At 35.6% G+C, this 21,435-nt stretch overlaps 1 protein-coding gene across 7 annotated transcripts in view; it reads left to right on the forward strand.

The window, feature by feature from the left end:
- The window catches only part of RUNX1T1 (RUNX1 partner transcriptional co-repressor 1), a 183,518-nt gene that overhangs the window by 20,290 nt on the left and 141,793 nt on the right, over window positions 1-21,435 (forward strand). For 3 of the 7 annotated variants that reach the window (XM_074316318.2, XM_074316317.2, XM_074316316.2), the window contains exon 2: window positions 6,295-6,465. The exons of 3 other annotated variants lie outside the window; for them this stretch is intronic. In XM_074316318.2, coding sequence (XP_074172419.1) covers window positions 6,378-6,465 — 88 coding nt within the window. In that variant the 5' untranslated portion in view covers window positions 6,295-6,377. Of the gene's footprint in view, window positions 1-6,294; window positions 6,466-19,270; window positions 19,613-21,435 lie in introns of those variants that run through there. One more of the 7 variants, XM_019718442.3, reaches the window with a different exon arrangement.

Here is a 21,435-nt window from a genome sequence, read left to right on the forward strand (position 1 = left end):
CTGCAGCAACCACACTGTGTTTACAGCTGGACAATTGAAGATCTTTTTTTTTTCTTTTGTTGAGATATGTGACCATCAACCATGAATGCACATACTTTCAAAGTCCCATTTTTCTTTCATGTAAGAGTTGCGACATGGAATAGATCCCTTTATTTGGAGAAACCCGTCTTTGGAAATAATTTGTTCTCTCTTCTCTTATCCCCTAGAGATGAACTTCCACAGATGAAATTAGATAAGGAAAATAAAAATTTAAATCACAAAACATTAGTTTGTGGCATTTCTTTCATTTTCACTGCAAAATGTTTAGGACCTGCTGCTTAATTCCTCATAGTTTAGTGTTTGTTGTTAACTGATCATAGGTACTTTATTTTTATCCCTAATAGTACAGTTGTGACTTTCAGAAAGGAAAAGCGTATGATTGCACTAGGTTATTTTTGAGTAATGACCTAATGCTTTTATTTTAATGCTTTACACCATAATATTAAAACAGGTACTGCCGCCTTTCTGCTATTAAGTGATAGGAACCAAGCACTTGGGTAAAAAGACACTTGAACTAGGGACACTAAGATAGGCATTTTATAAGCATTTTCTCTTATCTTCACATCATCCTGGTAAGGTATTATTATCCTATTTTAGAGATTTATATTTGAAGCTTATAGGGCTTAAGTGACTTGTCCAAAGTCAACTAGCTTGATAAGTGTAAGAGCTGAGATTTCACTCCAGCCAGAGCATGCATGCAATGATGGGCTTCTATGTGGTAAGTGTAGGTAGGCTACAGTCATTTTAGATTTTATTTCTTGAAAATTAAATTATATCTGTAACAGAGGAGATATTGAAGAGTTTTCTACTATTTTAAATTGCCTGGTTTGTTAACTCATTGGTCATAATCCATTGTCAGTTTAACCAAAAATAAATCATAGATTGGTCACCTGCCTTCTGATTAGTTCTTTAAAATACTACTTGAAAGATTTTAAAATAATGCTTTATTACAATAAGAGGGAGGAGCTTGAAGAAAGATTAGATAGTATTTGGTTATCATTTACTCCTTTGTTCACTGAGCCTATATTTAGTGAATACCTCTGTGAGCCAGGGGCTGTGCTAGGCACTGGGTATGAACGCTGTGGAATAAACAGGGCTTTTTCCCTCATGACCTTGCAACAGAATGAGTGCATCAAGGTAAGGTCTGAAGACATAAAGAGAATAAGACCGCTTTCCTACAACAGGAAACTCAATTGGTAAACTCAATTGGGAGATAAGTCTATGCATAAAAACTACTAGAATGCATTTATGCCTTGAAGGTTATATGGATTTATGCTGTGGTTTTGAATCATGGTATGCTACTGCTTAGTGTGGGAGGAAGGGCTGGCCTCACAGCCCTGGATGAGGTTGGGTAATTCCCATACTGGCCTATGTATATATATATAGAATGGGCTCAAATGGACAATATCTGGCAAGTAATAGTTGCCAAGGCTGAAATAGATCATAACTGCTCTTACAAATTAAAGAAGAGAAAACAATCATGGGCCATAGGAGAGGTCAGGGAAAGGTTTGTGAAGGCCTTTATTGGGCCTTTATAGAATTTCATTAGGTGGAATTCATTTGTTTTATTATTTTTATGTGCCAAGTACAATTCTAAGTATGGAACATAGAATAATGGGCAAAACAGATAAGACTCTGCTCTCATAGAGCTTACAGTTTAGGGTTAGGGGAGGGAGATAATAAAGATGTTAATAAGATTATTCCACGTAGTGTTAAATGCAATGAACACAATTAAAAAACAATGGTAGAGAGAATGATGGGGGTGCTGCTACTGATGGTGAGACTTTATTTTGGGTGGTTGGGAAAATCTTATCTGAGGAGGTGACACTTGAATGAAAGCTGAGTGTTGAGAAGGAGCTGGCCATGTAACAGTGTGTGGAAAGGGTCAATGAACAAAGCCATAAACGATGAAATGATGCATTCCATGGGGGTTTATCCATCAAAGAGCTGCACCCTGTAAGAGCATGGGTGGATCGGCGGCTGAAAAGTGTAGTTTAGTGCTAATTTATTAAGGGTCTTGGATGTCAGAAAAGGGTAAGAAAAAAGCCTGTGTGTTTCTTTGCATGTATCAGGAGATGAGTTGTTAGAAGAGAGGAGAATCTGGATGCGTGTAGTCATGGAAGCTTAAGGAAGCTTGTGTAATTGGGACATTGAAGTTTTTAGTTCACGTGACCTATGCCAAAGAACACCCAAACAACATAATGTCCCAGTCACTACCTGTTGGAAGTTGAGTATAGTCCTAGAGTGAGGCATACATGGTGCTTGGTTGACTAATTAAAATCAGGGGTTACAGGAGAATTGTCCTGTAAATGAGATCATGGAGGCCTTGACAATGATAAGTTACAATTCAATGTCAGAGAATGTACTTACTAAGGTAATGTTTTCTAAGCCAGATAGGCTGTAACAGATTCCTTTTGTGGCAATTCCCCTTGGAACCAAAACTAATTGCATTTTTATTAATGTAAAAGAACAGTTTTTATGCTATAAAATGTTATGAAAGGAAAGAGAAAAGTTAGAGTTAGGGTAAGTAGTCCAGGTAAGTAGATGAAAAGAGGTGTATTTAAAGGCTCTTTTTTGGAATAACTGTATATTGTTTACTGAAAGAGAAATTTCCCCAAATATTGATACAATTCTCTAGAGGAATGTGTTTAGGCAGTAAAGGGATTCTGGCTGTGACTGAGAAACATAGTAATGAGGAACTGCACTTCTCTTTTGAGGTTAAGTCTGATGTGTGGTCTTTAACATCCTATTAAATTTTTGAAAGATAAACTGATACAAGAATGATTTGCCAAGGCCAGCAACTCTTCCTTTTAAAACCTTGGTTCAGTTTACACATTGAATGGGTGGGGGGAGTAAGATAAAAAGCATTATAAATATGAGGTTAACGGAATTCAAATAGAAGGTTCTCTCAAGTTATTGCATTCCTTAGAAAATAAATACATTGAGCATATGGTTAAGATTGATCAAAAAAGTATTCTGTATGCCAGTGATTATGTTACCATCTGTGATTAAGGTTTTCTGTCTGCATCTGGTTTTCACATTATATTTCTGTAACAAGAATCTTTTATATAGCAGAGTTCACTTTCTGTATTTTCTATTAGCTGCCGCTTGAACTACTGCACAGATCGCAGATTTACACATGTGGTTTTTATTACTTCATACCATTGAGAAAAAGTAATATTTGTTTGGGAATGTATGTTTTCCACAATTTCCATGGTAATATAACATGTTGAGCCTTTTTAATAATTCTCTCGTAGAACTACAAATTGTTTGAGGCATTTACTCTTGGTGGATTTTAGCTTTTAAACACGTCTCACTATATGTTCCCCTCATGATGAGGTTTTACAAATTTGAGGGCTGAGAATACAAACAAAGCAATTATTAAAGATAGAGAAATTTACTATCATTTGCATGAGATACAGACTTTAGTGTGGAATAAGTATCACAAATACCTGGATGTATATTTCATAGTGCTTATTACCATTACTCGTTTTATTATTATTTCATATTGGAAGACCATTTAATGTGTTGGATGTATGAAGCACATACATAATATTCCAAAATTATTATTTTGAAAAATCTTAAAATTAGATTTTTTTTGTTATCCTATTGATTGCAGTATAGTGTTTTATATATAAAATAGTTAAATGGGGAAAATTCTCATGAGGAACTTTAGGTTTACATTGTGTACTATTTGAATGTGTATTTGTATGTCATATTAACATTAAAGAATTTATGAACAAGTACATTTAAAATATTTTGTAACATTATCTTCCAGCCAACTTTTTCACCATTCACTTCAGAATACTCTGATTAAAATAGACACAAGTAAAGTTAAAAAGTGAAACTGTTTATTCTATATTATTCTATATTCTATATTCTATATATCTAGAGTCATTTATAATGAACAACTTATCTTTTAAAGAATGTTTACCTGTATAGTAATTTTATGTGCCTCTAAACTGAGAACCACTACACCATTTTTATTAATAAACCCAAGTATTAATCTGGTATTTAGCAGTCATGAGAAGGAAGAAATAGACTGAGATTCTGGGGGATTTGGTTGTGCTTTGCCTCCTTCATTTATTCAATGATGATTGTGACCTGTGGCCAACACAGGCATGATCCACTTTTATCAGGCTCTCTGAGCATCTTTTGTTGATGGTTGCTGAAGCACAAAATATTATCAAATATCATTATTGAGGCTAAGAAAAATATCCATTTTCTTTTTTCCCCCCAATAGTATTTGTTTATCCTCTATAAAATATTTTTACCTCTGCATAGAAACACTGGAAATAATAGTATTGTGTAGAAAATTACTCATTTCCTATTTCCAGAAATAATTATATTTAACATCTAGATGTATTTACTTCCAATTTCCCCTCCTTTCACTCCCACCTCCCAGTATTTGAGTATTTATTTATGTGTATATGTATCTATGCACTTTGGTCATTTTCTTAAAGTTTTGCTTTATCATTTGTTAATAAAATTGTTAGGTTTCATAGAAAACGAAATGTTTCCAAGTTCCAACTGATTGTCTTTAATGATCTTTGTTGAGCTCCAAAATAATTTATAATTAAGAAATACCTAGTATTATATTTTCCCTGAACAATGCTTATTTGATTTTTGCCGTAAAGCATGAGAAATAACTGACTTCCAGTCAAGATGGCAGAAGTCAAGACCTGACGCAGGACTTCTGGCTCCCATCCAGTGATAATACCATCTTATATTTTATTGCATTAATAAATCATTAATATGTACAAACAAATTTTATGATTTAACTCACCAAAAAAAAAAAAAAAAGAATGAGAAGCAACTGATTGCTTGATAGCAGAGTCATAATATAGTATATAAAGGGTACTGATTTTTTAAAAATAGAATATGCTTGTTTATATACATCAGAATATATTCACCAATTTTAATTTCTAGGGAGTAGTTTGGTCTCTAATAAATAGCAACAATAGCCTTAGTAATACTTTTTGAGACTGCTTTTATTAAATATTTATTTTTTGCATTTATTTAGTTCCTACCTTATGTGCATATGATTGTGCTAGGGTTCTATTTCATAGATAATAAGAACTAAGGAGTGATACTTTTTCTATTCATAGTAGTGGTAGTACCATGATTTCCCGAAAATAAGATCTATTATTTTTTTGGAGTGTCCAAAAGATGCTCCAATACGTCTTTTGGAGCAAAAAATAATATATAAGACCCAGTCTTATTTTGATATAATTATATTATATTATAAAGACCCAATCTTATATAATATAATATAAGACCGGGTCTTCAATAAGACCCGGCTTATATAAAAGACAGGGTCTTTAATAATACAATACAATACAATACAATACAATACAAATAATACAAATACAAATACAAATACAAATACAATACAATACAATACAATAATATAAACTGGGTAATATAATATGATATAATACCGGGACTTACATTAATTTTTGCTCCAAAAGATGCATTAGAGCTGATGGTCGGCTAGGTCTTATTTTCGAGGAAACATGATAGTAGTAAAAGGTGAGTAATAGGCACTCAATAAATGTTTGAGAGTGAATGAGTGAATTCTAAACCTGCCAAATCTAGCAGGAAAAATATGAATATTAAGTTTGTTTTAGGAAAAAAAGAAAATGGTAGAAGTTTGTTCGTTTGCTAAAATGATTCACCAATAATTGTTGTTACTAATACTTTTAAACTAGTTGATTACATAAAGATTATTCATTGATATTAATAGTTTTAGACTATTTTAGCTAATAATGGAAATGTTTAAATTTCAGAACAGTAAAACATATGGACACCACTTTGTTTTAAACACAATTTAACTTGCATATAAAATTCAAAAATATAAAATAACAACATATAATGTCTCAGACTCTTCTAAAAAAACCATATTATCTGACAAATTATTTAATGTTTTTAATCAAAGCAGGTAAAATCTAACACATTATTTTAAGATATTGATGTACATATGTTTTAATACTAATTTAAGGAAAGAGGAGTTGTCAGGTTCAGAGAATGTATCCAGCTTTGAGCCAGATGATTGGAGAATTAAGTCTTTTCCTCAGTTCCTTAAAGGAACTGAGAAAATGAGGATTGCTTTGGAATCTTTAAAAATTTCAAAGAGCTTGTATCTGTTTCTTATACAAACAAAACTGGTCTAGTATTATCTTGTAAGTAGAAGGGTGTGATACTTTAGACTGGTTGTGATATATGCGTTTTTTTTCCCTTTGTTGTTGTCAATAGAAAAGATTGATCTCTGGGCTGGTGAACATAATATCTGTCCCAGTCAGAAAAGGAGAGGAGATTAGCAGAGCGATTGGTGGAGAATGATATCTGTCAAAAGAAACACTTGGAGAGCACTGAGTTTAGTAATAGGTGACTGCCGGAAAAAAGGGAACTTTGAATATTGTCAAGGTAAGGAACAGATAAATATTTTGATTCTGCAATTTACTTACATGCCAAAAAAAAAAATCGATCTATTATTTTTTCCAATAGATTATTGTGAAGATTTTCTTTATTTATTTTAGTGCCTGTTGATAAAGCATTTGTATTACATATTTAAAAAACTTGTTTTTGAAATTTTTGGGTGTAGGTTTGGGGTGGTTATCTATCAGCCTACCTGTGGGAGCCCTACTTTGATTGCTTTGAGTCTGAAGATATCAAATGATTACATACTAAAATTTGTTCACCCTCTTTCTGTTGCAGTACTTCTTGCCATGTTTCATAATACATCTATTGTAAGCTGAGCAATACTTGGAGTTAAAGAGTAAAAGTTATGCCATGATTTCTGTGTTTATTGTAACTAGAGATGGTATTTTCTGAAACAGCTTGTTGACGAAAGAGGGGAAAAAAGTGCTTTTCAATTTATTATTTATTATTGATTTGGATTTTTTTTTTTTAACTTTTAGGTGAATGTCAGGCATATTAGAAAAGAGAGAGGGAAGAGGAGAGAGAGAGAGAGAGAGAGAGAGAGAGAGAGAGAGAGAGAGAGAGAGAGAGAGAGAGATCTAACTTGAGGAAAACAGCAAGTATAAACTAAGTATTGACATTTAGCAAGAGACTTCTTAAAGTCTGCAACATTTAAAAATTAAAGAGAACACTGAATTACGGATTCCAGAGAGTTGATGTCTTTGGTAGCCAGCTCTGTTTCAGGTTTAGTGGACTTGTGCACAGATGAATAAGGATAAACCGCCAAGAAAAATAATTGAGCGTTAACAAAAATGTTGTGGGATACTGGTTGACACTTTAGTGATTGGGAAGAGATTTTTGGGAAGAGATTTTTTAAATTCTGTGACTGCCTGCCTGACTACATGAAAAGAGGGGTAGCAAAATATTTACCATTTGTGGCCATTGTTCTGGAAACATCACTGCTGGTGCCCACTCCACAACATCTGCTCTTGCAATTCCTACAAATACTTACTGGCTTGTTCTAAAGCTCCCAGGAAGGTGTTGGCAAGTGAAGGGGTTATTGTTTTTGAAAGACCAGAGATAATGACTAATTCCCTATAATTATAGACTCCTTTGAGGTAGCCTAAATCATGATTCAGTTTCTCTGTCTGTATTTCCCTTTTTTCATTCCCTCTTCTTCATATTATGATGTTCTTCTGTAATTAGCAAGAGACAAATTCAAAAGAGAAGGCAAATAATTAAATTTTATCATTTTTAAATTTAAAATTTAAATAATTAAATTTTATCATTTTAAATTTCTTACCTTTGCTTCTGTCTTCTTACCTTATGTATTACTGTTTCTAATAATTTACATTTTGAGAATGCAAACCTTGGTTGACTAGATTCTAAACTACAGCATAGAAAGAAAGGTTATCTTATTATAAAAGGAAGAAACTGGTAATAATAACAACCACCATCATCCCTACTTTAGAATTGCTTTTTCTTGTCATTTTCTATTAGAAGGAAGTGATTGTTTTAAAAGAGGATATAACTTTTTGCTTTCTGCCCTATATATCTCTATGGGGGTTCTTATTAATGTGATAAAAATGTCTAAGGTGCAGATTATAAATTGAAAAGGATATTGTATTTAAAACCTTGAGCATGTATTACAGATCTGTAGAGTTGTAGCCTTTACCTACCCCCATCCCGTTGCTATCATATTCTCTTCTAGTCATGCGGTGTGTGCATCTGGCCTGCTGGCAGTGAACCATTTGCAGTATGGAAGATCCATGTTGAAAGCAAAAATACGTGACAAGGACACGCATTTTAGAACAGCCTAATGTGTGTTATTGTTATAATATGCAAATACCAAAATCTCCAGCACCATGTATCAGAAACACCATGTTTCTTTTCTCTCATTCCTGTACATGTGTGCATACATTCTTAAAAAAAATATGTGTATGCACGCACACAGAATATATATGTGTGTATGTGTAGATATATGTACATATTATATGCATATATAATTTTTTATGTGGCATTAGAAAATTTACTCCTACATTTTTCTTTTTTTAATAGTAATGGGTGTATAGAAATATGGGGTTCAGACTCAAGTTGACCTAAGAAGTAGAGAACAGAAATCACATACTTTAAATTTGCAAATGGCTAGAATCCATTGGGCTACTGGGGTTGTAATTTGGAAGCAGAAAAAAACAAAGAACTCTATGAAGTTGAACAGTTGGGGCTATATGTGAGAATGGCTGAAGAGAGTCTGGTCTGTGTGGAGAGTTTGAAGTCTGTTGGGGATCACCACCAGGAGACAGGCCTGCTTCTGTTGGGAGGCCAGAGGGTTGAACATAATACCAGAAAATGATACCGAGGGGACAGCCATTAGCTTAGGTGGAAGCTGGTAAAGGCAAAATTCAGGTATGTTTCCCACCAGTGTTTTAAATCATACCCAAAATATGCACAATGCCTGGTCCTTCAGAATGCAGTTTGGATCTGTTCTCCGGAAATGTGTGCCACAGTGAGGATTTGGGACAATTAAGGGTAGTGTCCCACCCAGGAAGCTTGATTCTATAAGTCATTACTAAAAATACTAAAAAGAGTTCAATATTTGGCATATTAAAAATATCCATTGGTTGTCTAAAAGATGCAAAGGGAATGGCATGGGAGGCAATTATGACAGAGAAAACTTGTTGCAAAGTGGTATGTATTTATGTTCATTTCATGGGATGGGATATTTACATAGTACCAATTTATAGACATATATGTGTTTCAAAAGCCACATTTGTATTTTTAAAAAGGGTGATTTTAAAAAAAAAAGTTAATTTAGATAATGCTGTGTACCTTCAAATATTGGTATCTTTATTAGGAAAAGAGGGCAGTTATTTTCTCAATAAAAATTGTTGTTTTTTGAGACCATCTGCATTTATTTTTAGTTTTTCTTGGTCATGTTTGAGGGGTCTGATAGCATTAATGGGCTTTACCCCACGTGGAGCTTTGAGCTTATTGTAGCACTGCACACTGATCCAGGTCAGTGTGATGCGTGAAATCAATTTATTTGAATCTCTTTGCCTCTATAGGAATTTGGCAGCATGCCAGTTGTTTTCATTTAATGTTCTTTGTGTTGAACACAGGCAAGCAGGCATGCTTTTGTATTCCTCTCTCTTTTGGTCTCTGTCTCTTTCAGCCAACATTTTACTCTATGGATTTTGAGATGAAGGAAGAATATATTATTTATGTGATTCTAATCATTGCTTAATATGTATAATATGTGTGTATATTATATATATATAATATATGTATATTTATATATATATATAACTGGACCACTTTATCTTTTAAGGGATTTTTTTTATATTCCTGAGTTTTAATGGTGACTTTCTTTATACACAAGAAATATTTTAGAATTTCGTTTAAATAAGATTTTTGATGAAATACAAACCAGATCATAGGTGGCATTTGCTTACCATAATGCCCATTATCAAAACTGAAAATAACAATATTAATTACACAACACAACAAATGTTTAATTGGTGAACTGACTATCAAAATCCTTTATTTCTTGGGGAGCTTTTTTGAATTTGAATATTCACACTTTAATCAAGGACATGTGAAAGAAAAAATTATTATTTGGGTATTGTTTTCTTTGAATAACCCATCTTGATTAAGATACCAATGTTCTACATAGATTTGTTTTATATGAATTTTTATGAAGTTCCTGCCGTTAAGTTAAAATTTTGCTTTTTAAAATTTGGAAGGTAATGGCAGGGAACAGCACAGTGGTTTTTATTACAAATAGATTCAGACCTTTTAATGGATGTTTTTGTAGGGAGGATTTGTTTCTGGGTCAGCTTTAGGAAGAGGTGGAGAAGGAAATGAGAGAGAGAGTGAGGAGAATGTTCTGTTGATGCTCCGGGCAGTTCTTGCAGAAGTTGATGTGCAGAACCATGGAGCCTCAGCTTCAGGATCGGGCTCAGACCCAGCAGCTCTGCTTCGTTGTTTAATTACCTGAAGAGCAAAACAGCCGGAGAGTGTGTGAAAACTCAGGATATCTCGCAGCCTCCCAGCACTCTGACATCCTGCAAAACCAGCCTTGTCTGCCCACCAGCATCAGGCTGGCTCCAGCCCTGGGTTCCTTTCTTTCTGGACACATTGTGTAGAAGAGGGTTTGGTCAGGAATTTGAGATTCCTGCCAGTGCTGTGTCCCTGCTCTCTCCTGCACTCCACTGACAGATGCTCTTGATTTTTTTATTTTTTAATGGACCTTAAATTTTGGCTCTTTCGTTTGCACTCTGGCCTTGCTATGAAATAATATCTCTATCAACAGCAACAGACATTGACCAGTGAAGGACTGGCCTTGATTAATGGGTTCTTATTTTTCTGATTCTTGTTATATAGTGTCTTACATGTGTTGCCTTTTTGGGTCAGACTCACTAGTACAGTTCATTGTGGAACCAGTAATTCAGAGGTTGCTTTTATGAGGCAGTTTTGGAAAATTAATATGTCCATGAAAATAGAATAGTCGCTCTTTAAACAAAGGATAGGACTTTTAAGGTTGGGTTTTTTTCCTTTCCTCAGAATTTAATACGGACTTGAACATTTGCTGGGGGAAGAGCCACACCGTTTGATGAAGCTGGGGGTGGTGAGAAATCATATTTGGACAGCAATTGTGTGGCCAATTTGCATGGGTAGTATAGGATAAATATTCTGAGGAATGCTTAGAGATGGAGTCATTTGGGAGATCCCTAGACTATAACCAAGATGTCATCTTACCAAGAGGAAATCCAGCAGATTCTTTATCCACAGTGTGGCTGATGAAAAGCCTGTGCTATGGGTGAGGGAGCAATGGTGGTGGTTGTGGGGTTTCCTGCAGAGGGAGGGGAAAGTGTGACGACATGTGCAATGATTTGGCTTTTCCAAATACTTCATTCAGATTCTGTCCTGCAGACTTAAGGGCATTTACCCTTGAGGTGAATGTAACTGCTTGCAGGTTTGTAAAGAGAGCAGTGTGTACCTTTGTATTGTGCATGAGCACAGCTCCAGGGGATTGATTCCATTGTTTGCAAAGAATAAAGGAATTGGACTTTGCTGGGAAGAGTTTGGTAGGAATTATTCTAAAAACTTCTTTTCATATTAGATTTATGAAGGTAATGTCAATATTTTCTGTATTTGTGTACCACTACAGTGAAAAGTATAGAAACATTTAAGTAATTGGATTAACCTGGTGTGTTTTGCCATGGAGCTAGCATCGCCATGGTCTTCTATGCACTAGCATAAGTAGTTCTGCCAGAAGTGTTATGTGTATCCTCAGGCATGTGTATGTTTATTTATGTATCAGCCTGCTGCATTTCTTTGAGTATTTCTCTTTTCAACATCAGTATAAATATGAAAAAAGAGAACATATAAATATATCTTAAGCCACAGTCAACATTCCTAACTGGTGCCCTCGTCCACTGACAGACTCTGGGTACCCACCCCCCATTTTTAAGCTCCAACTTTTTGCTAGTTTATCCAACTGGAGCTTTCTTAAATACAATTAACATTAGCACCATTTGTAGCATTAAGCCTTGGCATCAGAGAGTGTATAATGTGAGAAAAACTTGGAGGACTTGAAAAGTGAATGGGGAGAGTTGTGGCTTGCAGGTGGCGTCAGGAATTAAATAAAATATGAACAAGAATGTGAGGTTGGCGCCTGGTGCCGAGTGTGTTCAGTAAGTGTGGAGTGAAATGACAAGGAAAAATCAGATCTATGGGAGAAGAAAGTGGGAGGAAGTGAATTACTCTAGAAACGTTAAGGGAAAAAACAAATTCTTTTAGGCACTTCGGACTGTGTCAATTTACCAGCAGGAATGAAAGCAGGACATTTTGATACAACAGATAAAAAAAAGTCACACAGTATTCTAAAAATTAAAGAAGATTTTGGTATCTAAAATTAAGAATAATTTTAATAAGGAGCCAGAGTAAAAATTGAAATTTCCATACAGGGTAAGGGAATTGAGTTGAGATTTATAGGTTTTAACCATTTTTCAGTGCATTTCAGAAGATACAGCATTAAATGTCATTCTCCCTGATTTTATGGGGATAGGGCTTGGGTGATGAAACCCACTCGGGTCATTAATTTAAAATTTTAATTTAAAAATTTACATTGTTATAAAAACAGATATACTGTACTGGATATTATCTGAACAAATAAAGCAGCTTTGGAATGAAAATTTATAATGGAATCCATGGTAGCCAAAAATCATTTTTCAGTAAGTTTGAATTTGTTTATAAACGTGGCAAATTAGTATGTATGCATAGATTTTCCTAATTTGCAATGTGGAGAGAGAAAATTGGAGAGTTTGTTAGAGATAAAAGTCCTGTGAAAACATGATGAAAAAATTCTGGGATTTTTATTTTATTGCTGTGTATTTGCTCCACCTGGTGGATTTTGTTGAAAGTGTTTTAATTCATGTTAATGAAAAGAATACTCTTTTACAGGAAGATGAATCTTTTGTTTTATTTTTGTTGCTGTGTAAAATAGTTTAATTTCTATCGAGGTCCAAACATTTATATATCTTTTGTTCAGTTCTTTCATTGCATTGAAATGAACATTTATTAGTTTTTCTTGTTCAAAATGTGACACATGCTCATTGGAAAACAGAGAAAAATAAAAAAAGGAAATAAACATGATTTATAATTTCACCACCCAGAACCATTGTATTATTTTTAAGAATAGATGTTACCAGAATAGGACTATTTTGCATTTACATTTATTTAAAGATATGCAGAATGCTAAATACTATGCCAAAGTGTGATGCTTATTATAATTATTTTTTGGGCAACTGCTACTCTTAGAATTCCTAGGCTCCAAAAAAATCAGTGTGTAGCAGGAACTGCTCTTTGTAAGCTCTATATCTGCAGAAGGCAAAGGCAAGAGAGATTAAAAGTACCTCACACATTCATAGGAGTGATGAGATCTTGTTGTTCCATTGGCTTACACAGATTGCTTTATTTAGAAATCTTAAGGATTCAGTTGTGCTTTGATCATCTTACTGTTTTCCTTAGGTTATTCTTTTTTTCTCCTTTAGACTCTAACAGCTCTGTAACAGAAGGTGAAGTTTTGAAAACAGTGTCTCCATATGCAAGGGATTTGGAGACCTTTTTATTGTCTTTAAAATTGTCATTCATAGTCCTCATTAGCATTTATTGTTGCAAGCATACAAGCAGAAAATGTGAAATTGGTATGTCATGAATAGCCCCACAGAGCTCTCCAGCCCTCAGATTCTGCCTGCAATGTGGTGTGGGCAGGGCTTTGAGGGAAAGCTGTCCAGATGGCTGCCTGCACAGAGCAGAGCTGCGGGTTTTGTCTCTAGTGCTGAGAGGAGGGAAAGCTCATTGGAGCATAGGCCATCACCCTTGCATTCTAACAAAACTGACTTGCCCGTTAGTCAGGATGGGGAGGTGGTGACATTGAAACAAAGGTTTTCCATTTAGTGTTACAGTCCTTGTGAAATGGGTAAGGGATGGGTAGTTAGGGTAACTACTATCTGAGTGATTTTTGTAGTTATAAAAAACATCAGGAAACTATAAATGGCAACTTATTTGCAGATTTACATGCAAGTGTATACTTTTTAAGATTGTTTTTATGGGAAATGCTTGCAGATTACTAAAGAAGTGTCATACTTCAAACTTTCGTTAATAATTTAATCCTTTGCCTGTGTCTATGGAGTAATCTACTTTTAATGTAGATTAGTTTGCATTTAAATAATGTAACATTTAATCAATGTAAATATTAAATGTATTACAGCATTTCAGTGTTTTTTGAATATTAGATATTGAAAATCAAAAGTTGGTGGTATAAAAAAACTACAATATACTGTGATATTTTGAGGGCATTAGCACTGTCAGAAACAATTCATAATAATTTGAATATAGATTTTGTTTATTTCCAGGGTGTGATATTTTACCTGAAACAGAGTTCTTTTGCATAAATACACATAAATGATGCACTCTACATACTTAAAAGTACTAATACACGCCATTTCATTTATGTAGAGAAAGTTATACTTCAGAGTTAAGAATGAAATATATTGCTTAAAAAATTGTTGAAATAATATAACTAATATTTTATTCTGTACATATTGAAAAATATTCTGTACATATTGAAATATTCTGTACATATGGAAAAAATACAGACTCTTTGGTTTTTCAGTTTAGGACATTATTTTAAAATGTGATTGGAATCTTCAAGTTACAGTTCAAAGCACATTATTAACACACTATAACTGATGAAGATACGCAAAGCAAAGTGACCTGAGTCATTGAGTTTGACACGTCATAGGTGAAGGGAAGGGGTCGCGGACAACTTCTAACTCTGAATCTGCCACTTACCCTGGTAGTGGTAAGTTGCCACTTACCCTGGTAGTGGTAAGTGGTACCTCAACAGAGGATTTCTCAACATCTAGATGAGGATTTCTCAGCAGACCACTGTTGTGTGGTGCTTTTGCAATATAGTTGCAAATGACCCAAACAGTGAAGCTTTTCTACTTCTGTGATGTTTTGTATAATCTATTAAGACAAGCTTCCTCAATCCAGCATGTTTTCTTTGACTTGATTTCATCTTATTGCTAGCCACTTAGGCCTTCTTGGACAGCTCTAAATAACCCTTAGACCCCATGATGTTTATATACCCTTCAAATTCTTAAAATGGCAATCATGTCTCCTGTTCTCATTTAAGCAAAGTTCTTGTGAGCTCTTCTGTGGGCTGGCGCAAAGTTGAGGAGGCACAACAGCTTGCCAATCACTTCCCCCAAAGGAAATATCTGAGGGAAACTGAATGTGTCTAGTTGTTTACAACAGACATTTATAGAAAGGAGTTAAAATGACAGATATCTTCTTACCTTTATGGAATACTTCAGTGAACTTTTTAACTTAATTTTTTTCTATCCCTCTGATTTCTTTGTGATTGGCTATATCTTATGTTGTAGCCTAACAAAAACATAAACCATTTGTTTTTTGTTTTTGCACACGATATAATTGGATTTATCTTTGTCAGGAGACAATCTATTATGTTTCAGATGTCTATACAGTTTCAGATGTCTTTCAGTGGCAGAAACAAATTAATGTACATTTTTATTAGGTGTCTATTTAATTGACTGTCAAAGTGATGAGAAGTTAGAAAATCATACAAAGGAGAGGTCCAGCTCCCTTAAGCCCAACAGCTCACAGGTTAGTTAGGTTTGCCCTGTCAGTGGGATGCCTTTAGAAAACACTAATAGCTTCCAGCTGGGTGGAAAATCAAAACCTTTGGGGTCTGACAAAACTAGCAGATTTGAATTTGAAAGCAGAGCTAATGCCTCCATTTTATTTTTTACCACTGGGCCATAAAACATTATTTTCCAATATGTCAACCTCATTTGGTGGCCAGTGGTCTGAAATTGAAAATGGAACAAGCAAGTGGAGAAATCTGGACATTAGTGAGTCCGCCCTTTCAAGCTGGTGTGCCACTTTGTGGAAGGGTCTCCCCTAAGAGCAGGGGGTTCTTAATGACCTTTCATCAATGCTCCTTGGCTGATCATTGAGTGCTTCTCATTCAGTTTATCAAGTCTTGCACATAAAAAGTCAAAATAAGCCTTATTCAGCTTTGTTAAAAGCAACTAGGAGTAAAATGCTTCACTTGAACCCATTTTGCCCTTGTTTTTTTCACTTTGTTAATGCATCCCTGCTTAAATGAGTGCCTTTATTGGGTCGGTTTGAATATCTGAAACTATTAATTCTCTTGTATTGAATAGCTGGTGGCAGGCCAGAGCAGATGGGGTAGGAAAGTATTTGGTTGGGTGTATTACTTTCAATTAGGATCAATGAGGTTTCAGCTCCTTTGAATTAACTCACTTAATACCCACTGTGTGAAGTCATAGCCTGCTGAAGCAGAGAGGAAAGTTTAGAAGACCTGTAGAAAAGCTTTAACCTAAATTCTCCCTTCACCAGTGTAGAGTGCTTTTATTAATTGCAGGCAATTTCAGTAGACTGCTAGTCCCTATTGGTAAGTCAGGTTTGAACAAAGGAAGAATGTGTATGATAGAGCTCATCTGTTTTGGAAACAAGTGAAAAATACCTTGGAGTAATACAATACCATAATGCCTTTCTAGTGAATGATGTGAATTAATTGTCAAAAACCAATTTATGTATTTTTGGGGTAGCTTGGCATTTGGTTGTTGAATAAATTTAATAATTCAGAAAGTGATTATTTAGATGACTCTGTTTAACAAATTGCCTTAAAAATGCTCTGTGTTCTTAATTAAAAGACATGCGTTAACTGACGTGGCTCTCCTGAGGAAGTACTTATTTGGTCAAAAATGTATCCTTTGTGATTATTTTGAATATATTTTCATTTTTTTAAATATGTTTCTTAATGTTGATGTAGGACAGTATTTTGTAGAAAATTTGCAATATGTGTTCTTTTTCCCCCCATCCACCTCCATAAATGCATTCATCATGTTATTGATTGTCTATTTTTATTATACAATTTGGATGTTAGAGATCTTGGCACCTCTACTCTTTCTTTCTCTCTCTGCCATTTTTTTTTTTTTTTTTTTTTTTTTTTATTAAAGGGAAAGTTATTTCTAAGTAATTGTATAGAACTGTGTATCCAGATTTCCGTGTTTAGGGAGAACTGCCAAATGGGGTTGTTGTTTGCCTGCCTCCATGGATTCAAGAACAAGAGGAGGAAACTGGTTCCTTGAGAAAATACTGAACCAGTCTCAGAAGCCCACACATTCAGTTAGGCCCTTTCTGCAATCAGACTGTAGGTGAGAATCTCCAGGGATCTGGGTTTTGTTGACATAGATCAATTTAAAGTGGCAATTACTATAGTCAGATAACAGCTTAAAAAGCTTTTTTACACATAGAAAAGATACATAATCACATGGCATATGGAAGTTCAATTTTCTTAGGGACTTGCCGTGAACTGATATTAAAACCTAGTTTTAAAACCGGTATCATTCAGTTTTCTTAAAGTGTAATGCATTTTTGTCATATTTTCTGTTTTAGAAGTGATTCACTGTGCATGTTGATGAAAGGGTGGGTTTCCCACTGTGAAAATGTTTTCTTTCTAGCGTAGGTAAACTATTAAAAAATTGAGTGGCTTTAAAAGATACTCTTTTTAAAAATGAAAATGTACAGGTATAGGATGCTAGATTCCATAAAGGCCCTTATAGCAGGACTTAATTGATTATCACACTCATGCCTGCTATAAAGCTTTCTGTCGTAAGAATGTTTGAGCTTGGTACTTAACTATACTGAAATCCATTACACAGAACCTCATTACAAGTGACATCTAACTAAGATGAACAAAAAGATTGGCCTCATAAATAGGGTGCAGTATACCATTAGTGACAGAGCAGAGTAATCATTATGAATTATAGTCTTTTTACAAGTTTTCTCTGACAATGATGGATTTTTGAGGGGATCACTAGATGAAGCAGTGCTTCCAGGGTACAGTATTTGGGAGCTGTAGAAATTCTTATTGATTGATGCTGTTTTCCAAATGTGATTTATTTTTAGGTTGTGCAGGGTGTGTGAATGTGCGTGGGTGTGCTTTGAAACAGGTTGTGCGCACTCTTAGGGAGAAATGTAGGAAGGGTGAGTGGATAGAAGTCAGGGTCACTGCCTGTGTTTTCAGATGGGTTTTTATGATTTATTTGAGGCAGCAAGTAAGGGGGAAATCTGTCTGACAGAGGCTAAAAGTATATGGAAAGTGTAGAATAAGCAGAGGAAGACTGTGAAGGAATAGCAAGAGTTAAAGGGGATGCGCCTGTCTGTCATAGTCCTTGAACTTCCAGGCTGGTCAGAGGCTCCTCTGTGTTTATAGTGGATTGAACATACATTGGAAAGACAAAACCTGAGGCATCTGTCTCATCACGTGCTCTGTTGTTAAAACAAATACACACAGACCTAGGAAACATTTGCAAGTGTTAAAGCAAGGAAGAGATTTAGATGAGAACAGTATTTTCCTTCTGCCTGGCATTTTTGTGTCTTTAGAAAAGGCATGCGAGGCAGACAGGCATATGTTTCTCCTATGAGGCAAGGATGTTTTACAAAGGACTAAAGAGGGACTGCTGAGAGGAAAATAGCCAGCTTTAGATAAAGCACTATAACAAAGGCTTGTAGTTTTATATATCATCGTATCCATTAAAGCTTAATAGGGACGAGTCCATTGAACCAGGTTGGGTATGTGTTATTCATAGGAAGGATAAACATTGAAGGGTGTGCAAAAAATCAGAAATCAGGAGGACACGATTGTTCAGCTTTTGAAAAGCCTTTACAGTGAGGATTTTGTTTTCGTCTCCCATGGATCTCTATGAAAGGTAGAGGAGAGTAAGCTGAAAATGTTTGGAGCATATCAACACAGGGACCCCAGGGGGTTAAAAGCAGTCTAGTAAAATAAAAGTGGCCTGCCTCTGCTTTTAAAGTGTCCTATTTTACACATACTACTGAGAAACTGACAAAGGGAATGATTCTGATACTTTGCTCAGTATGATGAACTGGCACAATATCCACAGTCTTACAAAAATGGTTTTATACTGTTTTGGATTTCCAGGCTAATAAACAAGCTTTGAGTTTTGTGCCTATGTTTGCTTTTTAATATAGTTCCCAATTGTGAGAAGATGAAGGGAAACCTTTCATTGTGAGCAGTGGTAGGGGGCCAGGTCTACTTTCCATTCTTTTGGCAAAATAAGGGTTAACTTGTAACTGGATGAGGGGGATGGTGAATGAATTATTCAGCATTTAGCTTATCATTCTGCTTTTTACTTTCTGTTCTTTGGTGCTCTGGAACTTGCTGAGAGAGGTAGAGTGGGTAAGGAGAGGCCACGGGTTACGATACTTTGCACACACATCCCTGTCATTGTTCTGCCTGAAGAGACAGGGCTGGGTTCATGGCCACATGTGCTGCTGTCATCATCCACATTTCTGCTCCAAGTGCAATCCGGAGTGTCAGCTCTCCATCTGTCTCTGCCTGGCAGGCGCAAGCGCCCCGGCACCCTGCCTCAGGCTATGCCTCCCCAGCCCCTTCTGATGGCCCTCCTCTCTCTGCCGGTGCTCATTCCTGAACAGGAGGCATGAGCTCTGACTGTGCTTGCTTTTAGGAGACAGCCACTTTCTGTGTGGACGCATTCAAGGATGCCTGGTGAGTTACCCCTGCTCTACTTTTTCTCTCTGATTTTGACATGAAGAAAGCTTACATTTTGTTAGTCACGGAGAATACCTTCTGCCCCATGGCATGCTGTACTTTCTGTGAGCAGGCCGAGGCTGGGGGTGACAGAGGTGATATGTGAAAGGTGGTGTAGAGAGCCATCAAGATCTAGATGCTGGGGTACAGGGTGTGGAGCCTTTCCTTCTCAAGTTTGGGAGGTGTGTTTTAAAAGCTGAGGGGAAACTAGCCACATATGTTTGCTAGAGCAATTTACTTGGGGGATTTAGCTCAAGTAAGAAGTATTGTTTCCGTTCTGGATTTTGTGACTGTCATCTGTACCTTATATCCTGGAAATTTCATCTATGGAGAGAGTTCTCAGATTATGGCAGAACCCTGGGATAAAGTCTCTTTAAAAAGCTGTTTATGTCAGAGAAAGTGAAGAAAGCTTTGGAACTACAAATAATACCAGTCTTGCCCTAAATCACTGTCCTTAGATGTCATCAGGCAAATAATTAAAATCAGTTAACTAAAAATACAAAGTCTGCTGAATTAATGAAGCTGTTGTGGTTCTGGAAATTTAGTGTATGTCAATTTCCTCTGAAAAATATTATCTTTGGAGCCCAGAGTGTTCCTGTGATCGTTGCCAGTGAAGGCTGTGCTTACGGAGAAAGAAGCCAGGGAGAAGCCTGATGGGGAAAAGGTTGTTTCTGCTAGTCTCAGGCACTGTCTGGGTTACACTGTGCCTACTTTGAGCAGTCTCTCCCCTGATAGAAAAGACAGGGCAGGTAGAGGCCTTCCAGCTGAATTGTGCAGACTATTTGAATAGGGCAGGCAGAAGAGGCTGTGTGGTCGCAGAGTTTGTACACCTCACAAATGGTGTTTTAAAACATTATCTGCCAATTTTCTGCAATGATAATAGGGAAAAGAGATTAGTTAGGACCCTTGCTACCCCTAACTAATTACATGATTATAAATTAATCTTCAAAGCATCCTTATTTAAAATGCATTGCACTATATTAGGTTTTCAAATCATTGATAAGTTTGTTTTACTGTTAAGTCGTTAATATCTGACTGGTTCTAAAGCAGTAGCCTGAAGTGTGGGCAATGTTTCTCTCTCTCTCTTTCTGTCTCTCTCTCTCTCTCTCTCTCAACTGTGTTAGAAAATCTTGTACTTGGATGCAGATAATATATTAACAGCTGTGACTATGAGCATGTGCCAGAATGGAGATACTTGAACAGATCTGACACTTGGCTATTTTTGACACTCATCTGCATTTTTAAAACTCTACTATTGGATGGTCTACCTCTTAATATGTTTTTAGCATATTTTAGTCCATAAATATGTACTTATACTAATGGACAATTTTAACCATCTGGGGCAGATTTTATATTTTTAAATAAGACATTATGTGTAGAAGATTAAAAGGATATGTTTCAGGTAATCTGATATTGTCACTGTTTTTTTTTTTTTTATTTGACTACATATTTATATATCAACATTTCTTCTCTTTTCTTCTTCTCCTTCTCCTATTCCCTGCTTTCCCTCCCCAACCCTCCCTTTTTGGTCGTCAGGTGTCAGAACTGGTTCCTAGTTGTATCAACCTTGAATTAACAATTCCCAGATCTGGGACCTTTTTCATAAAAATGGGGATCCCTGGCAACAGATATATGCATAAGCTGAATTTATTCAAAGACATACCAATCTGTGGGGGTGGGTAGGTACATAAGACCTTCGGGGTTTCTAGAACTATTTCAGTTACAAAAACAACCCCACCCTATAGCTGTTGATAGCATACTGTTACAAAAATGAACTATGA

Source organism: Rhinolophus sinicus, chromosome 6 (assembly GCF_057876585.1).
Source record: "Rhinolophus sinicus isolate RSI-liver-muscle chromosome 6, RSI-T2T, whole genome shotgun sequence".
NCBI lineage: Eukaryota > Metazoa > Chordata > Mammalia > Chiroptera > Rhinolophidae > Rhinolophus > Rhinolophus sinicus.